Consider the following 14,669-nt stretch of genomic DNA (forward strand, 5'->3'; position numbering starts at 1 on the left):
TTGCAATGTTTCCATTCACAATTTGTTGATCAACATTGAAACATCTTTTAAACCAATATTTCTTGATTTTTGTTTTAAGCAAAAATAAAAAGACTTATAAACTTTTCTGTATCTATTTCTTCATTTTCTTCTCTTCATATTTGTTTTCAATAAAGTATATAACTTCAAAAAAAGATATATATGAAGTTCTTCGTTGAGTTTTATAAAATTTTCTTTCATGGTGAACAGTTGTGAGAATGATGAATCTTTCTTGAGCCAGTCATAATTTTTTCTCCAATATCTGACACACAGAACAATGTGAGTTGCATTAAATAATTTCTTAGACATACAAATTTATCAGATTTCTCAATTTATATGAATCATTTTCTGCTTTGATGAATGAAAAATTTCTGATTGATAATTTGTTGTTTTTGAAAAAAATTCGAATTTTCAAGTGTAAAATTTGGTTAACTTCTTCTTTTTTAAAACAATGAAGCAGTTAACCAATTATTTACTTTAAGTTTACGGTTATTCAGTGTTTATATGTTGGAAAGATAATTGCTATGCTATTCAGTTGTCTAGAGTATTTTATATAATGTCATTACAAATATACATTCATGCGCAAATAAATAAATAAATAAATAAATCAAGAAACGTGAAATTAGATTATATAAAAAAATAAGATAATGATCTGGTTGTAGTTTATTTCACCACAACTCAACTGAGAAATCGTTCAATCCATTTGAAACTACTTACAGCTGAACGCTTCCCACACCTTGTCCATCATCCTTGTGCTCAAGCAGCAGTCTGCTTTCTTCTTCCACACTTCCAGATTTCATTCCACTATTACTATCATATGCGCTATTTCTTTGACCAACTCTCAAAATCAAAGAACACACTGTGGCCACCGCAGAAACCACTCCTGTTGCAAAGAAGTCCCACTGCAAAAACCAACGCCCATTAACTGCTCGGTCGTCAGGAAGTGCCGCATTGATTGCTGCACACATTCCTTGTGATATGGTTTGCCCCAGCAAGCAGAAAATGTTCATAACTCCAGTGTAAACTCCAGACTCCTCCTGCGGAACTGACATGTTCACGATTGCAAAAGGAACGGAATTGAACATCGAAAAATTGAATGCCATCCCGCAGTATGACACAAACACGGCCCATAAATAGCTTTTGTCAATATTTCGCGGTATCCACATGGAAAAGAGGGAGAAAGTAGCGAGAAGCTGAGTAAGAAAGTATGTTGCTCTTAGTCCAAAGAATTTTTGCACAAGCTCAGAAATAGCGGAAAACACGGATGTTAACAACGACATGGCCATCATTGCAAGAGATCCGATCTTGACTCCTTCAATGTATGCATCATTTTCAGGCGTCCCGGCAGCAGCAAAGACAGATGCAGAGGATGAAACAAAAGATGAAGACAAAAACGCTCCAAAAGAAGTATTTGAGAAAAGTGAAGTGCTAGCCACTTTCTGCGCAATTGAACAAATTGTGTTTTTGACTCCATTCTTCATCATTGCAACATATCTTTCGTTGTCCATTCCTGTGTGTTGTTGAATAAGCTGTCGCGCTATAAGGCATACAGCCCCAGGAATTGCACCCGATGCACTTCCTCCCATCGCCATTGCCATCATTGGTACTGTGAGTTGGTTTAGAGCGGTACGAAATCCATTGTTAAAAGCTTCCGTATAACAGAATTCAAAACAATAAAAAAACAAATTAAAGAAATCAAGAAAATCAAAATTTTTACATTAACAAGAAATGAAATCAAGAAATAACATACCATTTTCATCGCTCATTAGACTGGAACCACTATTTTGTAGTGGAGTTCCATGATAAACTGCTTTTGCAACAAACAATGTTCCATTTGTGTTGAAAGCAAAATACGCACTCCAGCTCATTAGATATACAAACCCAGCACGAAGAACAGGTCCGCCTTTCACAACCTTAAAAAGTGCTCTAAACGTTATTTTGAAGGGATTTTCTATTTTCTCTCCTTCTGCACGAACATAACGCCTTTCCCTTACGGCGAGAAACGTTGGGACTGAAAGTAAAACCATAAATGCCAAACCGTAAGGATATGGATTTTTTACATATGCAGAAAAAATATACGATATAATATTTCCAACGCCGACAAGAAGGGCAATAAAATTGTTGCCCATTGTTTCTTGCCCCTCTCCACAAACATCAAACACAATTGCACGAGCAGGAAGCATCAAAATGTTGATTGCAACGTTAATGATGATAAATGCAATTAATCCAATAACAATGGCAACCGTGTTATTTTTAAATGCTTATAAACAAGTGTTTAAAAAAAGTTATTTTTGTTAGTCCTTTCATTAAAAATATAAATTAAACCTCCTTGCTCAATGGCAATAAAAAATCCATAGCTCAAAAGAACAAAAGCTAAGCCGACAAAAATAAATGGACGCCTCCTACCAAATCTGAACGTTGCTTTATCAGAAAATACACCGATAAATGGTTGTAAAAGTCCACAAATTGGTCCCACCAGCCACATAATTGGAGTCAACCATGATTTTACACCAAGTCCTTTATGAGTCAGAATTGTATTAATATTAAAAAAAAAGATTCACAAAAATAAGCTAACTTGTCATCATCGGCGAAAACAAGGCAAAAGCAAATCCATAAGCTATTTGAACTGAAGTGTATGAAGATGCTGCACATAATAAACGGAAAGGATGAATTCTAGGTTTGGGTTCTGCTACTTCTCCGATGGATGCCATAAATACACAAAAAAAATAAAACTGATCGAAGATTTGTGATCGAACTTTTAATAAAAATTATATGAAAATCTGACTGAATTCTTTTATCCTCATTTATAACATAAATTGTTTTGCCATTTTCAGTATTGGACATTTCTTACAAAAAATAATCTCTTTGAATTTTGTTATTTTTTTTTATTAATTATGAAATTTTATATTTTAGTAATTTGGAATAATCTCCGCAACAAGATAAATAAATTAAAAATATTAATAAAAAAAATATTTAATACTGTCTCTTCTTTCCCAATAATATCATTCACATCGTTCGAATTCAATGCATTTTGTGCAACATTTTTTTTATTTTTGAAAATAACAACGAACAGCTCCAAACGTTTCCAAATATCTCATTACGATAAATCTTTCATTCTCTTGTAAAGAAATACAGTAAAGTTCACTATTGGTAAAAAAAAAAAAAAAAAAAAAAAAAAAAAAAAAAAAAAACTCATTTAGATAAAAATTTCGTCGACTTTGAAATACAGAAATTTCACAATCCAATTGATAACTTGTGGCAAAACCATAATAGACTCTGATTCACTCAAAATAACACAAACTATTTGGTATTTTATAACAACGAACATAAGATTCAGACAAATATCTTTTTTTAAAAAAAGCTTTTCATGATAATTTGAAATAAACAAAATGTCAGAAAAAAAAATTATTGACATATGACATTTCTTAATTTGATTTTCATGTTACAAAAAACGCTGTTCAAATAAAAAAGTTAAGAGAAAGATCAAAAAGACCCATAAGAACTCAAATATTATTAAATCAAAAAATATTTTGGAGATTCTTGGGTTAAAAAGGAGTGACACGCTGTCTGGAATGAATTGCCTGGCTTTCATAATTTGTCTTCAATGGTTTTCAATGGATGCAGCAAATAATGAAGCAGACAAGAAAGAAGGATCGAATGAATTAGAAAAAGAGATATTCCAAGACAGTTTTATTTCAAATGAAATTCAAAACAGAAATACATTTGAGAAAAATACAATTGAAAACAAATTTCATGCTTATAGTGTCCAAAATGAAGACTATGATGAAGGAAATAGCAAAAACGAATTTAAATGTGATTATGAATACAGGAAAAGAAGAAAACCACTGGGATACATTCATGAAGGGAAAAAACATTGGAGTTCAAACAACGGTGTTGAAGATAGTTGGATTGAAGGATGCCTGAAAATGATGAATTCTTCAGTTCTGTGTGTTGATGTGACAATCATGGATAGAACAAACAACTGTGTTATTGAAGCAGAAAAGAAGAGTTGTGTTGAATTAAAACGATGCTTTTTGTCCTTTGGTGAAGAAAACTCACCTTTGAAATTGACAGGGAGTTGTGCCGTTTTGGTGAATGTTTCACTTGCATCATCAATTCAACATCTTCATTCAATTCCTCCTCTTTTTGCTTCAGAACGATCAGAAAACCAATTTGACCATTTCGGAAGCATTTCAATATGCTCTTCATGTTTTTCATCCTTTTTGGTCTCAAGACCTCCATTTCTCTCATCTGCATTTGTTGAGAGCATTTCACTTTCCAATTTGGATTTCTTCAATATCTCGACAATTCCAGCAAAAACAGAATCACTCTCAACTTGCCAATGTGGAAAAGCAACTTTGATGAATTCTTGTTCATTTCATTCAGTCTGTGATGTATATGATGGAGGAATTGTGCCTTCACTCAACAACCCTTTGACTTCTTTGACTTCCTCAAACACCTCATTTGTTGGATGTTGTCGGACAAGAAATGTTGAGTTCATAGGAAGTGAAGAAGAAAAGAAATATCCAGGGAGACAGAACGAAACAGAAGATGGACAGAACACATTCATTTTGTGCGAGTGGAATGGATCGAAGGCATCAGGAACTTCAACTTCAGCGACAGATGGGATATCAAGTGGAGGAGCAATCAACATGTGCAATTTGGAAAATGGAATTCTTTTTGTTTCTCACTGCGCTTTTAATGATTGTTCTGCATACAGTTATGGTGGAGGAATCATGTGCTATTTGATTAAATCAGTATCAATCGAGAATAACTTATTCAATTCATGTGTTTCCGAACATGATTTTGGAGGAGGAATGTATTTTTATTTCATATATTCATATTTCCAAATCTCCAAATGCAAAATTAGGAAATGCGTTGCATGCAATAATGGAGGTGGTTTTTTTCTTCACAATTTTGTTTTTTCTGAATCTGATAGTATTGAAACAGAAAACGATAGAGAAGGTGATGCTCTTATATTTGAATGTGATTGTATATCATGCTCAGTTACTAACGTCAATGGTGGAGGTCTGTGCTGTTTCGATCTTGTTTCTCAATTTAAAATGAGCAGTATTAGGTTCATTGGATGTTCTGCAGTTACTGGAGGAGGAGGATTGCATTTCAGACCTGAAAGAATGAGCGGACCAATTGATGGTATTTATTGTTGTTTTTTGTTCTTCCACGAATGCAGATGCACAAACTCCATTCCGTATGGACATGACATTCAACACATTGATGCTTTCAATGTTTTCTTGAAATCTGGAAATCCGTTCCATGAATGTTACACAACAAATGCAGATGATCAGAGAGTGTTGTATACATATAATTCATCAGGAGCTTATGTTAGTCAGCTCACAGAAAAGAAGGAATGGCTGAAGGATGGAGTGATGGATATATTTGTTGGAGTGGCAGGGGACAACACAAATAAATGGTGTGGGGTGAATAAGTTAAAGCCTTGCAAGACAATTGGATTTGTTATGGAGAATCATATTCCGGAATTAATCTCAAAGATAATTTTGATGGAAGGGAATCACACAAACGAAACAACAACAATTGAAATTGGAACAAAGAAGATATCTGTAATTGGGAAAGGAAGAGAGATGAGTGCTATTGGAACAGGAGAACTTTCATTAACAAGAGCTCTGTTCAGAGTGACAACAGGTCATTTGGGTTTAATGCACTTGGGAATCGATCACAATTCATCAGCGGGTTCTTCACCGAGTGTTGTTGTGGTGACTGGTGGGAGTGGCTCGCTCTCATTGGAGGATGTTGTGATCACAACGAGTGTTTCTTCAGGAGACTATGTGATGTCGTCGTCAGTGTTTGTGGTTCCTCTCTCTCAGCTGTCGATGATCGATGTGGAAATCAAAGAAATGAATATTTCTCAATCATTGTTATCAGAACCTGTTTTATCTTCTTTTTCATCCTCTTCCTCTGCATTGCTGCTGACAACCGCCACATCAAAAGAGAGCTCATTGGCAAATATCACGGTGAAGAATGTGAAGCAAGCGAATGGGGACGGGGTGGTTGTGGCAAAATCAGTTGCTGAAGAGGAAACGTTTGTGGTGTGGAACGCCACATTTGAAGATTGTGAGTGCAAGAGAGGCAGTGGCGGTGGAATCAAAATCAAACTGGAATCATCAACAAGCAAGTTTCGAATGGGAGAAACAGCATCATCCAGTGAAGGAACAACAAAATTCAACAAAACGAATTGCAGTGGGTATGGAGGAGGAGTGATGATGTGGCTGACAGAGAACTCATTTGACTTTGAGATATCATCAGTGAGTTTTATGAATTGTGATGCAGGATTGGGAGGGAAAGATGTGTTTGCGAATGGGAGCAAGTTGGAAAGTGGGACAATAACAACCACTAAGCTGAATGTTGGACACAATGGATCAATTTATGATGAGCTGATGGGATATGACCGGAATGAGGAAGAAATGGGAATATTCCCATTGAATGTGTTTTTTGATTCATTTTCAGGAGCAGCACATGTGGGGATAAAGAAAAATGGATTTGGAGGATTTGATTCGTGGTTTTGTGGGTTTGACTGTTTTCCATGCAGAACAATTGCATTTGCAGTTGAAACAAGATTTGCAACAGGAAATAAGAATATTACGTTGGATTCAGGGTTTGAGCTGGAAGAAGTGGTTTCGATGGCTGGGTCATATGAATGGGAAGTGTTTTGCAGTTTTAACAAGACTGATGTGAATGTGAGGGTGCCCAGTGGAATGACATCTTTGTATTTGATAAATGTTGAGAGCAAGAGTTCAATAAAGAACATAGCCTTCCAAATTCCACATCAACTTTCGGGTGCAACATCGCTCATTGGTTTGACCAGCTCATCACTCACACTCACAGACTGTTCAGTTGCTCATTCCTCAGAGAGCACATCGAGTGTGGCCTTTGGATACAGCATTGTGAATGCACAGAGTGGGAGTCTGAAAATGGATCGATTTGTGATTGGTGGAGCGCTTGTGTTTGGAGCTCATTCAGCGATTGAATTTTCTGAAGGGATGGAAAGTGTGGCTTGTTCAGGATGCAATATCAATGGAGTCAAAAGGAATGAGGGAGATGGAGGATGGATGAAAGGGAAAGTTGGAACGAGTGGAACGTTGACAGTTGATGGATGCAATGTGAATGAGTGCAGTTGTGGTGGTGGAAAGGGAGGAGGAACATATGTTGGATTGAAGGGAAATGGGAAAGTGGTTGTGAATGGAACGAGTGTGATTGATAGGAATAAGGCAGAGAATAATGGAGGGAATGGAGGGAATGGAGGGAGAGGAGGAGGGATGTTTTTATTGATGGAGAGTGAGGGATGTGGACTGACAATTGGGCAGAATGTTGAGTTTTCGAAAGTGAATGGGAATGTGGCAGAATATGGGAAGGATGTGTTTGTTCATTGTGGGAGTGGAGTGTTTTTGGAGTCAAAAGTGAATACAAGCTCATTTGCATTTTTTGACACAAGTACAATTCCATCAGATGTGTTGAAACTGAGTGGGAGTGAAAATGGGGAAGAAAGTGGAGTGATTCCGCTGTTTGTGTATTTGTGCACAATGGGGACAAAAGTGCTTGTTGATGGGAGTGGAGGAAATGGGATGGATCACAGTCATTGTGGATTTGAAGGATTTGGGTGTTTGACAGTTGATTATTGTGCAAACTCAAGATTGAATGAAAGTTTAAATGAAATAGAGGTTGTCTCATCTTCATCAATAAGGGATGAAATTGAATTGTCTTTATTTGGTGTGATAATTTCAGGCAGAATAGTGTCACCTGATAGAGAGAGGATGCAAGTGAATGTGAGTGATGGAGGATTAGCCACACAAGATTGGCTTGTTGGATTTTCGAGTTCACTGACAATGAGGAGACTTTCATTTGTTGTGAAAGGTCAGTTGAATCCAAGGAGAAGTGTGTTCATTCATTCAACATCAACAATCAACATGACGAACTGTTCAGTCTCATTTGAGAGTGGGGCATTGACTGATGGAAAGATCGGATATAATATGATAAACATTGAGGGGGGAGAACTGATTATTGATGGATTTGTGATGGAAGGGGGAGTGACAATGAATGGGAAATCGCCAATTGCTATTTCAAATGGAGTTGAATTGGAGATGTTGAAGAGCAGAGTGAGTGGTGTGGAAGTGATAGGAGAAGATGGGGGATGTTTGAATGTTGGGATGAAGGAATGTGGATGCGTGAAAATTGAATTGAGCAATTTTTCATCAACATGTTCAGGTGGAAGTGGGATGAAAGGAGGAGGAATGATGATATCAGTTGGAAGTGGAGGAAGTTTTGAAATGAAAAATGTGAAATATTCAGGGTGTGAAGTGCCAAGAGAGGATGGAGAGGATGGAGGAAGAGGAATTGGAGGAGGGATATTCGCTGAACTGCCCCATCAAATGGGAATATTTGTGCTCGAAGGAATGACATTTGAGGGGTGCAATGCATGGAAAGGGAAGAAAATGTTTGTTTCGGGATGGGATCTGAGCAAGATTGCAAACAAGGAGCACTTCAAATGGGAGATGAGTGAAATGGAGTTGGGATCATTGGATGAGCTGTGTGGATGGGAGAGGAAGACAACAGGCGAGGAGGGATATGTGATTCCATTGGTTGTGTATTTGTGGAGTAATTGGAGTGGGGATGGATTTGTTTCGAAAGATGGAGGAGGAGACTTCAGTGGGTGTGGATATTCCGAAGCACCATGCTCATCGATTGACCACTTGATATCACTGAGATATGAACCACTTGGAGAAGGGGAATCACACATCAGCATTGTGGGATCAGGGTTTCTGAGCCATTCCATATCATTTTCTTCATCATTGCCACCGGCTTCACAAGATTCAGAGTCACAAAAAGTGGTGATTGAAGGAACAAAGAAAGGAACAGCAGTGATTATCAGTGATGAAGATGATGAGAATGATATGATTGGTGGTTCATTAATATCATCTGGCGTGAGTCTGACGCTGTCAAATTTGTCATTCTCAAATCCAAATCCAAACGGTCATCATGAGATATTGATCGGATCATCAGGAGCAAACATCTGTTTGTCAGTCGTGGATTGCTCATTTGGCACATTGAATGGAATGGCAGATGCGGGGTTTTGTGTGATGAAAGTGAATGGAGGGAGAGTTATTGTTCAAGGATGTTCGTTGGATGCAGTTGGTCAGTTGAGAGGATTCATCGCTTTCAGTGCAACAGCAACAAAGGAGGTGATTGTGGAAGATGTGAATATCTCGAATGTTGGGGTTAAAGAGAGAAGTCTGATATCTATGTTTGAGGATGAGCAGACGACTGGGATGAAAGCCAAGAGAGGGATAAACAGGGGAGAAAGCAGACATTCAAACAACGAAAAAGTGGTGATAAAAGTGAATGGGTCTTCGTTCACAAACATCACAAATGGAGAAAACAGAGCAGGGATGTTGAGTGTGGATTCATTTGAGAGTGCGATGGAATGTGTGTTGGAGGGGTGTTCGGTTTCGAGCTGCAGGAGTGAAATGAGCGAGGAAGGAGGAGGGATGAAAGTGTGTCTGAAGAGAGGAGAGTTAGAAGTGAGAGTTGTTGGATGCTCGTTGGGGATGTGTTCGTGCTCGGGGGTGAAGGGGAGAGGAGGAGGGGTGATGGTTGATGCACTTGACCCGAATGAGGGTGGAACCAGTGGATTTGGGCCTGTTGGGATAAGAATGGAGAATGTGAGGTTTTGGGGGAACGAGGCATTTGTGGGGAAAGACGTGTTCATCAGATGCGAGTCGATTGCCGAACAGATCAATGAGACATTGTTTGTGCTGGATATGAGCCAGGATGCCCTGAAATCCACGAACTCCATCTGTGGGTCAGACAAGGAAAGGGATGATGTTGATCTGATCCCTCTGATCACATTCTATTATGGCCAGCAGGTGTTTGTCTCATTGAGTGGAAGAGATGACAGACAATGTGGGGCACAGAACAGTCCTTGCCTGAGCATTGGCAGTGCTGTGAAGCACATTCAAAGAGGAGTGGGGAATTCCATTTGGATTGATGGGGAAGGGGTGATTGGGGGAGAGTGTGTGATTGGGGATATGAATGTGAAGAGTCTGAAGAAGACTCAATCCACAATCCATCTTGATGGAAAGATGGAGGTTGTGGGGGATGAAGGGAGCGTGATCGTGTTTGTGAATGAGAGTGCTGTGGAGAAATGTGAATTCTTGTTTGGGTTGAGCTTTGAATCAGAGCATTCATCCATTGTGAAAGTGAAGAATGGAACATTGGGGGTGAGTGAGTGTTGGTGGAAGAGCGTTGGAATGATGAAGCTTTTGAACAGCACAATTGTGGAAGTGGAGGGAGGAGAGCTGGAGATGGAGAAATGTGTTGTCAGCTGTGTTTGCACTTCACGAGAGATATTGTCAGTCTGTGAAGGGAGCAAGGCTGCGATATATCAGCTGAGGATGAGCGATATCGAGAGCGAGGATGGAGGGATTGTTGATGTGAAGAAAGCAAGGGTGGAGGCGAAGGAGATGTCGATGAGCAACATCACCAGACAGAACAGAGGGAGCATTGTGAAGATGATGGAATGCACAGAAAGAGTGGATTTGATGAATTGCTCGATGAGGATGTGTTTGGGGAAAGAAGAGAGAGGATGGATGGTGAGTGTGTGGAACTGTGAGTGTGTGAATGTTGATTGTTGTGAGTTTGATGGAGAAGAGGAAGAGAATGAAGAGAGAACAAGAAATGAGCAGGATGAAGGAGAAAGAAGAGAGGAGATATGCAAGTGGAATGGCTCTATGGTTGAATTTGAGAAGAGTGAAGTTTTCTTGAAAGAATCAACAATTACAAATTCGTCAGAAGGAGGATTGTCAGTGAGTGGAGGAAATGTGGTGATTGAGAAAGGAGAGTTTGCGAACAACAACCCATCGATTGGAAAATATCCCTCAGCTCGGAGAAACATATTGTGTTCGGATTCTGCTCAGCTGAATATCATGAGCTTGAAGGGAGGAGATGGGGTTTATCCCAATTCATCGATGTGGATTCTGAATGATGGATGCAGTTTGAATGGGATTGTTGAGGAGCGAGCATCACCATTGTTCATCCCCACACTCCGATCGGTGGAGACAGAGGAGAAGGAAGGGGTGCTGGATGTTGTGTTCAGAGGCACACTTCTTCTGCCATGCAACCTGTCGTTTCGCGTTGTTTCGTCAGTGGGGGATGTGGAGCAGGTGGAGACTCACGAGATAAGTGAGTCTGGGTTTGAGAGTGAAGAGGAAGTGCATGGCACAATTGGGCTGGAGATGGTGAGGGGAGCAGAGGCGAGTGCGGAAGTGAGGGTGTGCATCTTGTTTGGAGATGGCCATTCTCCCTCGGCAACTGAGTCGTTCATCCTGAAGAACAGGAGCGAGACTGATCCAAAGGGAGATGAAAAGATTGTTGAAGGAGGAAAAGAAGGAAAATCGATATGGCCAATCATTGTGATTATTATGGCCTTTTTTCTTTTTATAATTCTAATAATTGCGGTGATGTCAACTGTTCGATGGAGAAAGGTTAAGAATGAAGCAGAAGATCTGAGAGAGATTGTGAATGATAATATCAGAAAGGATCCTAAGGCGTTTGAGATGGTGACGATGGAGATGTCGCCTGAAGAGCAATGGAGGAGAGCAGAGAGGGAGGCAGAGAAGAAGAATGATGAGAGGATGAAAAAAAGAATATATGATACGAATATGCAGCATTCGGAGTCATCAGAGCATCTTCTATCTGAGAGCGGATCGACTGAATATATTTTGGGGAGAGATTCAGACAAGATCCCTCAATGGATGCTGGAGAAAGATGAAGAAGAAGAGACAAGAAAAAGAACACCATCACCATCCATCTCATCCACTTCAACCATAGACACTTCAGACACTGACACAACATTTGTTCGAATGGAAGATATGTGCCCAACAACCTCATCCATGTCGAATCTGGTGGATGCAATGGCCTGTTCATCTCCTCATGAAAAGCTGATTGTGGATCTGAGGGATTCGCTGTTCATGTTGCTTCATGGGAGGAACGAGAAGAAAGAGATGGCGATTGGCTCTTTGGAGGAGAGGGAGCTCACAGCAGCCCAGATCCTGTTCTGGGTGGCTAATCTGGCACTCCACTCATTTGATGAAACGGAAGTTCCGCTTCAGTCGCTGAGCAGTCTGAGCCCGCACATTGTGCTGTTCTCAGAGCACATGGTGATCTGCATTGTGATGCACTCTGACTTATTGTCCGACGATTCAGATTCTTCATCCATTTCTTCGTCAACTGTTGTGACATCTGCAAGTGATGACGATGAAGATTCCCTGCCCTCGTCTGCCTTTGAGGATGAGGATGATTTCAAAAAGGAGTGCCTGAGGTGGAAGGCGCCTGAGTTGCTGATCAACAAGAAGATGGGGGCAACCAAGGAATCTGTATCATTCTCGATCGGGATGATGTTGTGGGAGTGTCTGACTCTTCAAATACCGTTTGGGGATTATGAGGCAGAGGTGGCAGGGCAGAAGATTGTGAATGGGGAGAGACTGGAACTGAGGAGCATTGAAACTTCTCAGTTTGTGCGAGTTGTGAAGTGCTGTGTGGCATGGAAAGCAGAAGACAGATCATCGCTGACTGAGCTTCGGAAAGAGTTTATCTGTTTTTTTCCAGCAGGCGCAACAATGCTGACGATTACAGATGCAATCAGAATTGAGGAATTGAGCGGTGACAGTGAAGGATATACAAGAAACAAATGAACTGTGAAATCAAATGACTGGGGAGGCTGATGAGGGAAAGGGAAGGAATCGAAGAATTGATTGGGAAACGTTTTGTATTTTTAATATTATTTATGGATGAGTGGAGAGAGTGTTGTTCTGATAAAATGATAACAAGCAGTTTGTTCATCTGAACAAACATTATGTTTTGATTTATATATGCATGGATATGTAATATATGTAGACTTTTGTATGTCTTTCTGCAATTTGCTTTTCAGAGAAGGTTTTGAAGTTGTGCTTTGTGAACCGAGTTTTGAATTTTGTTCAATGTGATGAGGTGTTTGATTGAATACACAACAATTTTTCTATGTTAGAGTATTTTCAAAAAATATTTAGTTTAATTTATGTGCTAGGGTTACACTTTTACTCTGACCTATATTTTACCCCCACCCTTTTTTTGAAGAGCTGGCTACGGCTTAATACAAGCCTGTAGCCAACAAAAAATAACTAGAAATGTTTATTTTAATAAATTTAACTTATGCAGAAAAATTTTTTTAACAATTTTTTTTTAACTTTGAGATCTCGGTATTTTTTAATTTTATTTTTTGATCATTAAATTGATGGTCTTTCCATGAATATAAAATTCTAGAAGTTTCAAGCTACACCGTCATTACACATCTTATCCTTTTTATTGTTTTTATAACTTTTCACATTTCACAAGTTTCTTTTTCACTTGTTTTCTCATTTCATCCACTTTTCGAAAAAATGCTTTTATTGATTGTATATATAACTATTTTAATATTACATAAGCTGTATCTCATTTGAAACTCTATATATTGTTGAACACTCACGTAATTTTTTGCTGAAAAAATGTTACTGGTCGGAAAAATCAAAACTTCCGAAATTGATGTTTTTCATTTTTCCATTTCAAATCAAATTTGCAAAGCTTTTTTGTATATCTGCATAATTAACATTATAACATATATAAAGGATAATCTTAAAATTTTTAACAAAAATTCATCATTCTTAAAAAATTTTCATTTTTTCGAAAAGTGGATGAAATGAGAAAACAAGTGAAAAAGAAACTTGTGAAATGTGAAAAGTTATAAAAACAATAAAAAGGATAAGATGTGTAATGACGGTGTAGCTTGAAACTTCTAGAATTTTATATTCATGGAAAGACCATCAATTTAATGATCAAAAAATAAAATTAAAAAATACCGAGATCTCAAAGTTAAAAAAAAATTGTTAAAAAAATTTTTCTGCATAAGTTAAATTTATTAAAATAAACATTTCTAGTTATTTTTTGTTGGCTACAGGCTTGTATTAAGCCGTAGCCAGCTCTTCAAAAAAAGGGTGGGGGTAAAATATAGGTCAGAGTAAAAGTGTAACCCTATGATCATCATAAACATGTGACAGAATTCTTTCATTTATGAAAAAAACTGGGAATTGTTATAAACTTTACTACAATCGCATTATTATAAATCAACCGAAACTATGCAAATAATTACAGAAGAATTTTAAAAATTGAGAAAAATAATAGTTTGAGAAGAATGGAACAAAATTCATAAAGCAAAATATTTTGTCCTAAATAATAACTGCGATCTGTTCAGCCCTTTTAATCATTAAGAAACTTCACACTTCTTTTTCATATCACATCTTTTCAATTCATTTCTTACTTATTCTTTCAAATTTCTTTTTATTACACAATGTTTTTATCAGTTGAAATAAATACATTAAAAGCTAAATTGTGTTTTTGCTGATAGCTTGCAATTTTTTTACAATATTCCAATGGTTGAATAACTATTTCCAATGCCTATCAGTTGTTTTGGTGTTGGAAATAGACACAAATCTTCTTTTTCATACACTTTTTGGAAGTTATGGTCAACTTTTTATTGGGACTTTTTTCTTTATTGGAACTTTTTTTGTTTTTGCATGCCAATCATTCAAAAAAGCTAGATGGACCTCAAC

The 14,669-nt window shown here is 38.0% G+C and overlaps 2 protein-coding genes across 2 annotated transcripts; one reads left to right on the top strand and one right to left on the bottom strand.

Moving 5' to 3' along the window:
- Positions 1-551: 551 nt before the first annotated feature.
- Positions 552-2,752, bottom strand: MONOS_2294 (putative Glycoside-Pentoside-Hexuronide(GPH):CationSymporterFamilyProtein). Its single transcript, XM_067872207.1, has 4 exons — positions 2,594-2,752; positions 2,344-2,535; positions 1,769-2,278; positions 552-1,666 (listed from the first exon to the last, which is right to left on the bottom strand). The coding sequence occupies exons 1-4, from the start codon at positions 2,727-2,729 to the stop codon at positions 732-734; spliced, it is 1,773 nt and encodes a 590-aa protein (XP_067733774.1). The 5' UTR covers positions 2,730-2,752; the 3' UTR covers positions 552-731.
- A 2,329-nt stretch (positions 2,753-5,081) lies between these two features.
- MONOS_2295 (uncharacterized protein) lies at positions 5,082-13,483 on the top strand (the record flags this gene model as incomplete). The annotated part of the gene is made up of 1 exon (XM_067872208.1): positions 5,082-13,483. One exon carries the CDS (start codon positions 5,082-5,084, stop codon positions 12,738-12,740), a length of 7,659 nt encoding a protein of 2,552 aa, XP_067733775.1. The 3' UTR covers positions 12,741-13,483.
- Positions 13,484-14,669: the final 1,186 nt, after the last annotated feature.

The sequence above is a fragment of the Monocercomonoides exilis genome (assembly GCF_001643675.1).
Source record: "Monocercomonoides exilis strain PA203 chromosome Unknown scaffold6-2077815, whole genome shotgun sequence".
Classification (NCBI taxonomy): Eukaryota; Preaxostyla; order Oxymonadida; family Polymastigidae; genus Monocercomonoides; species Monocercomonoides exilis.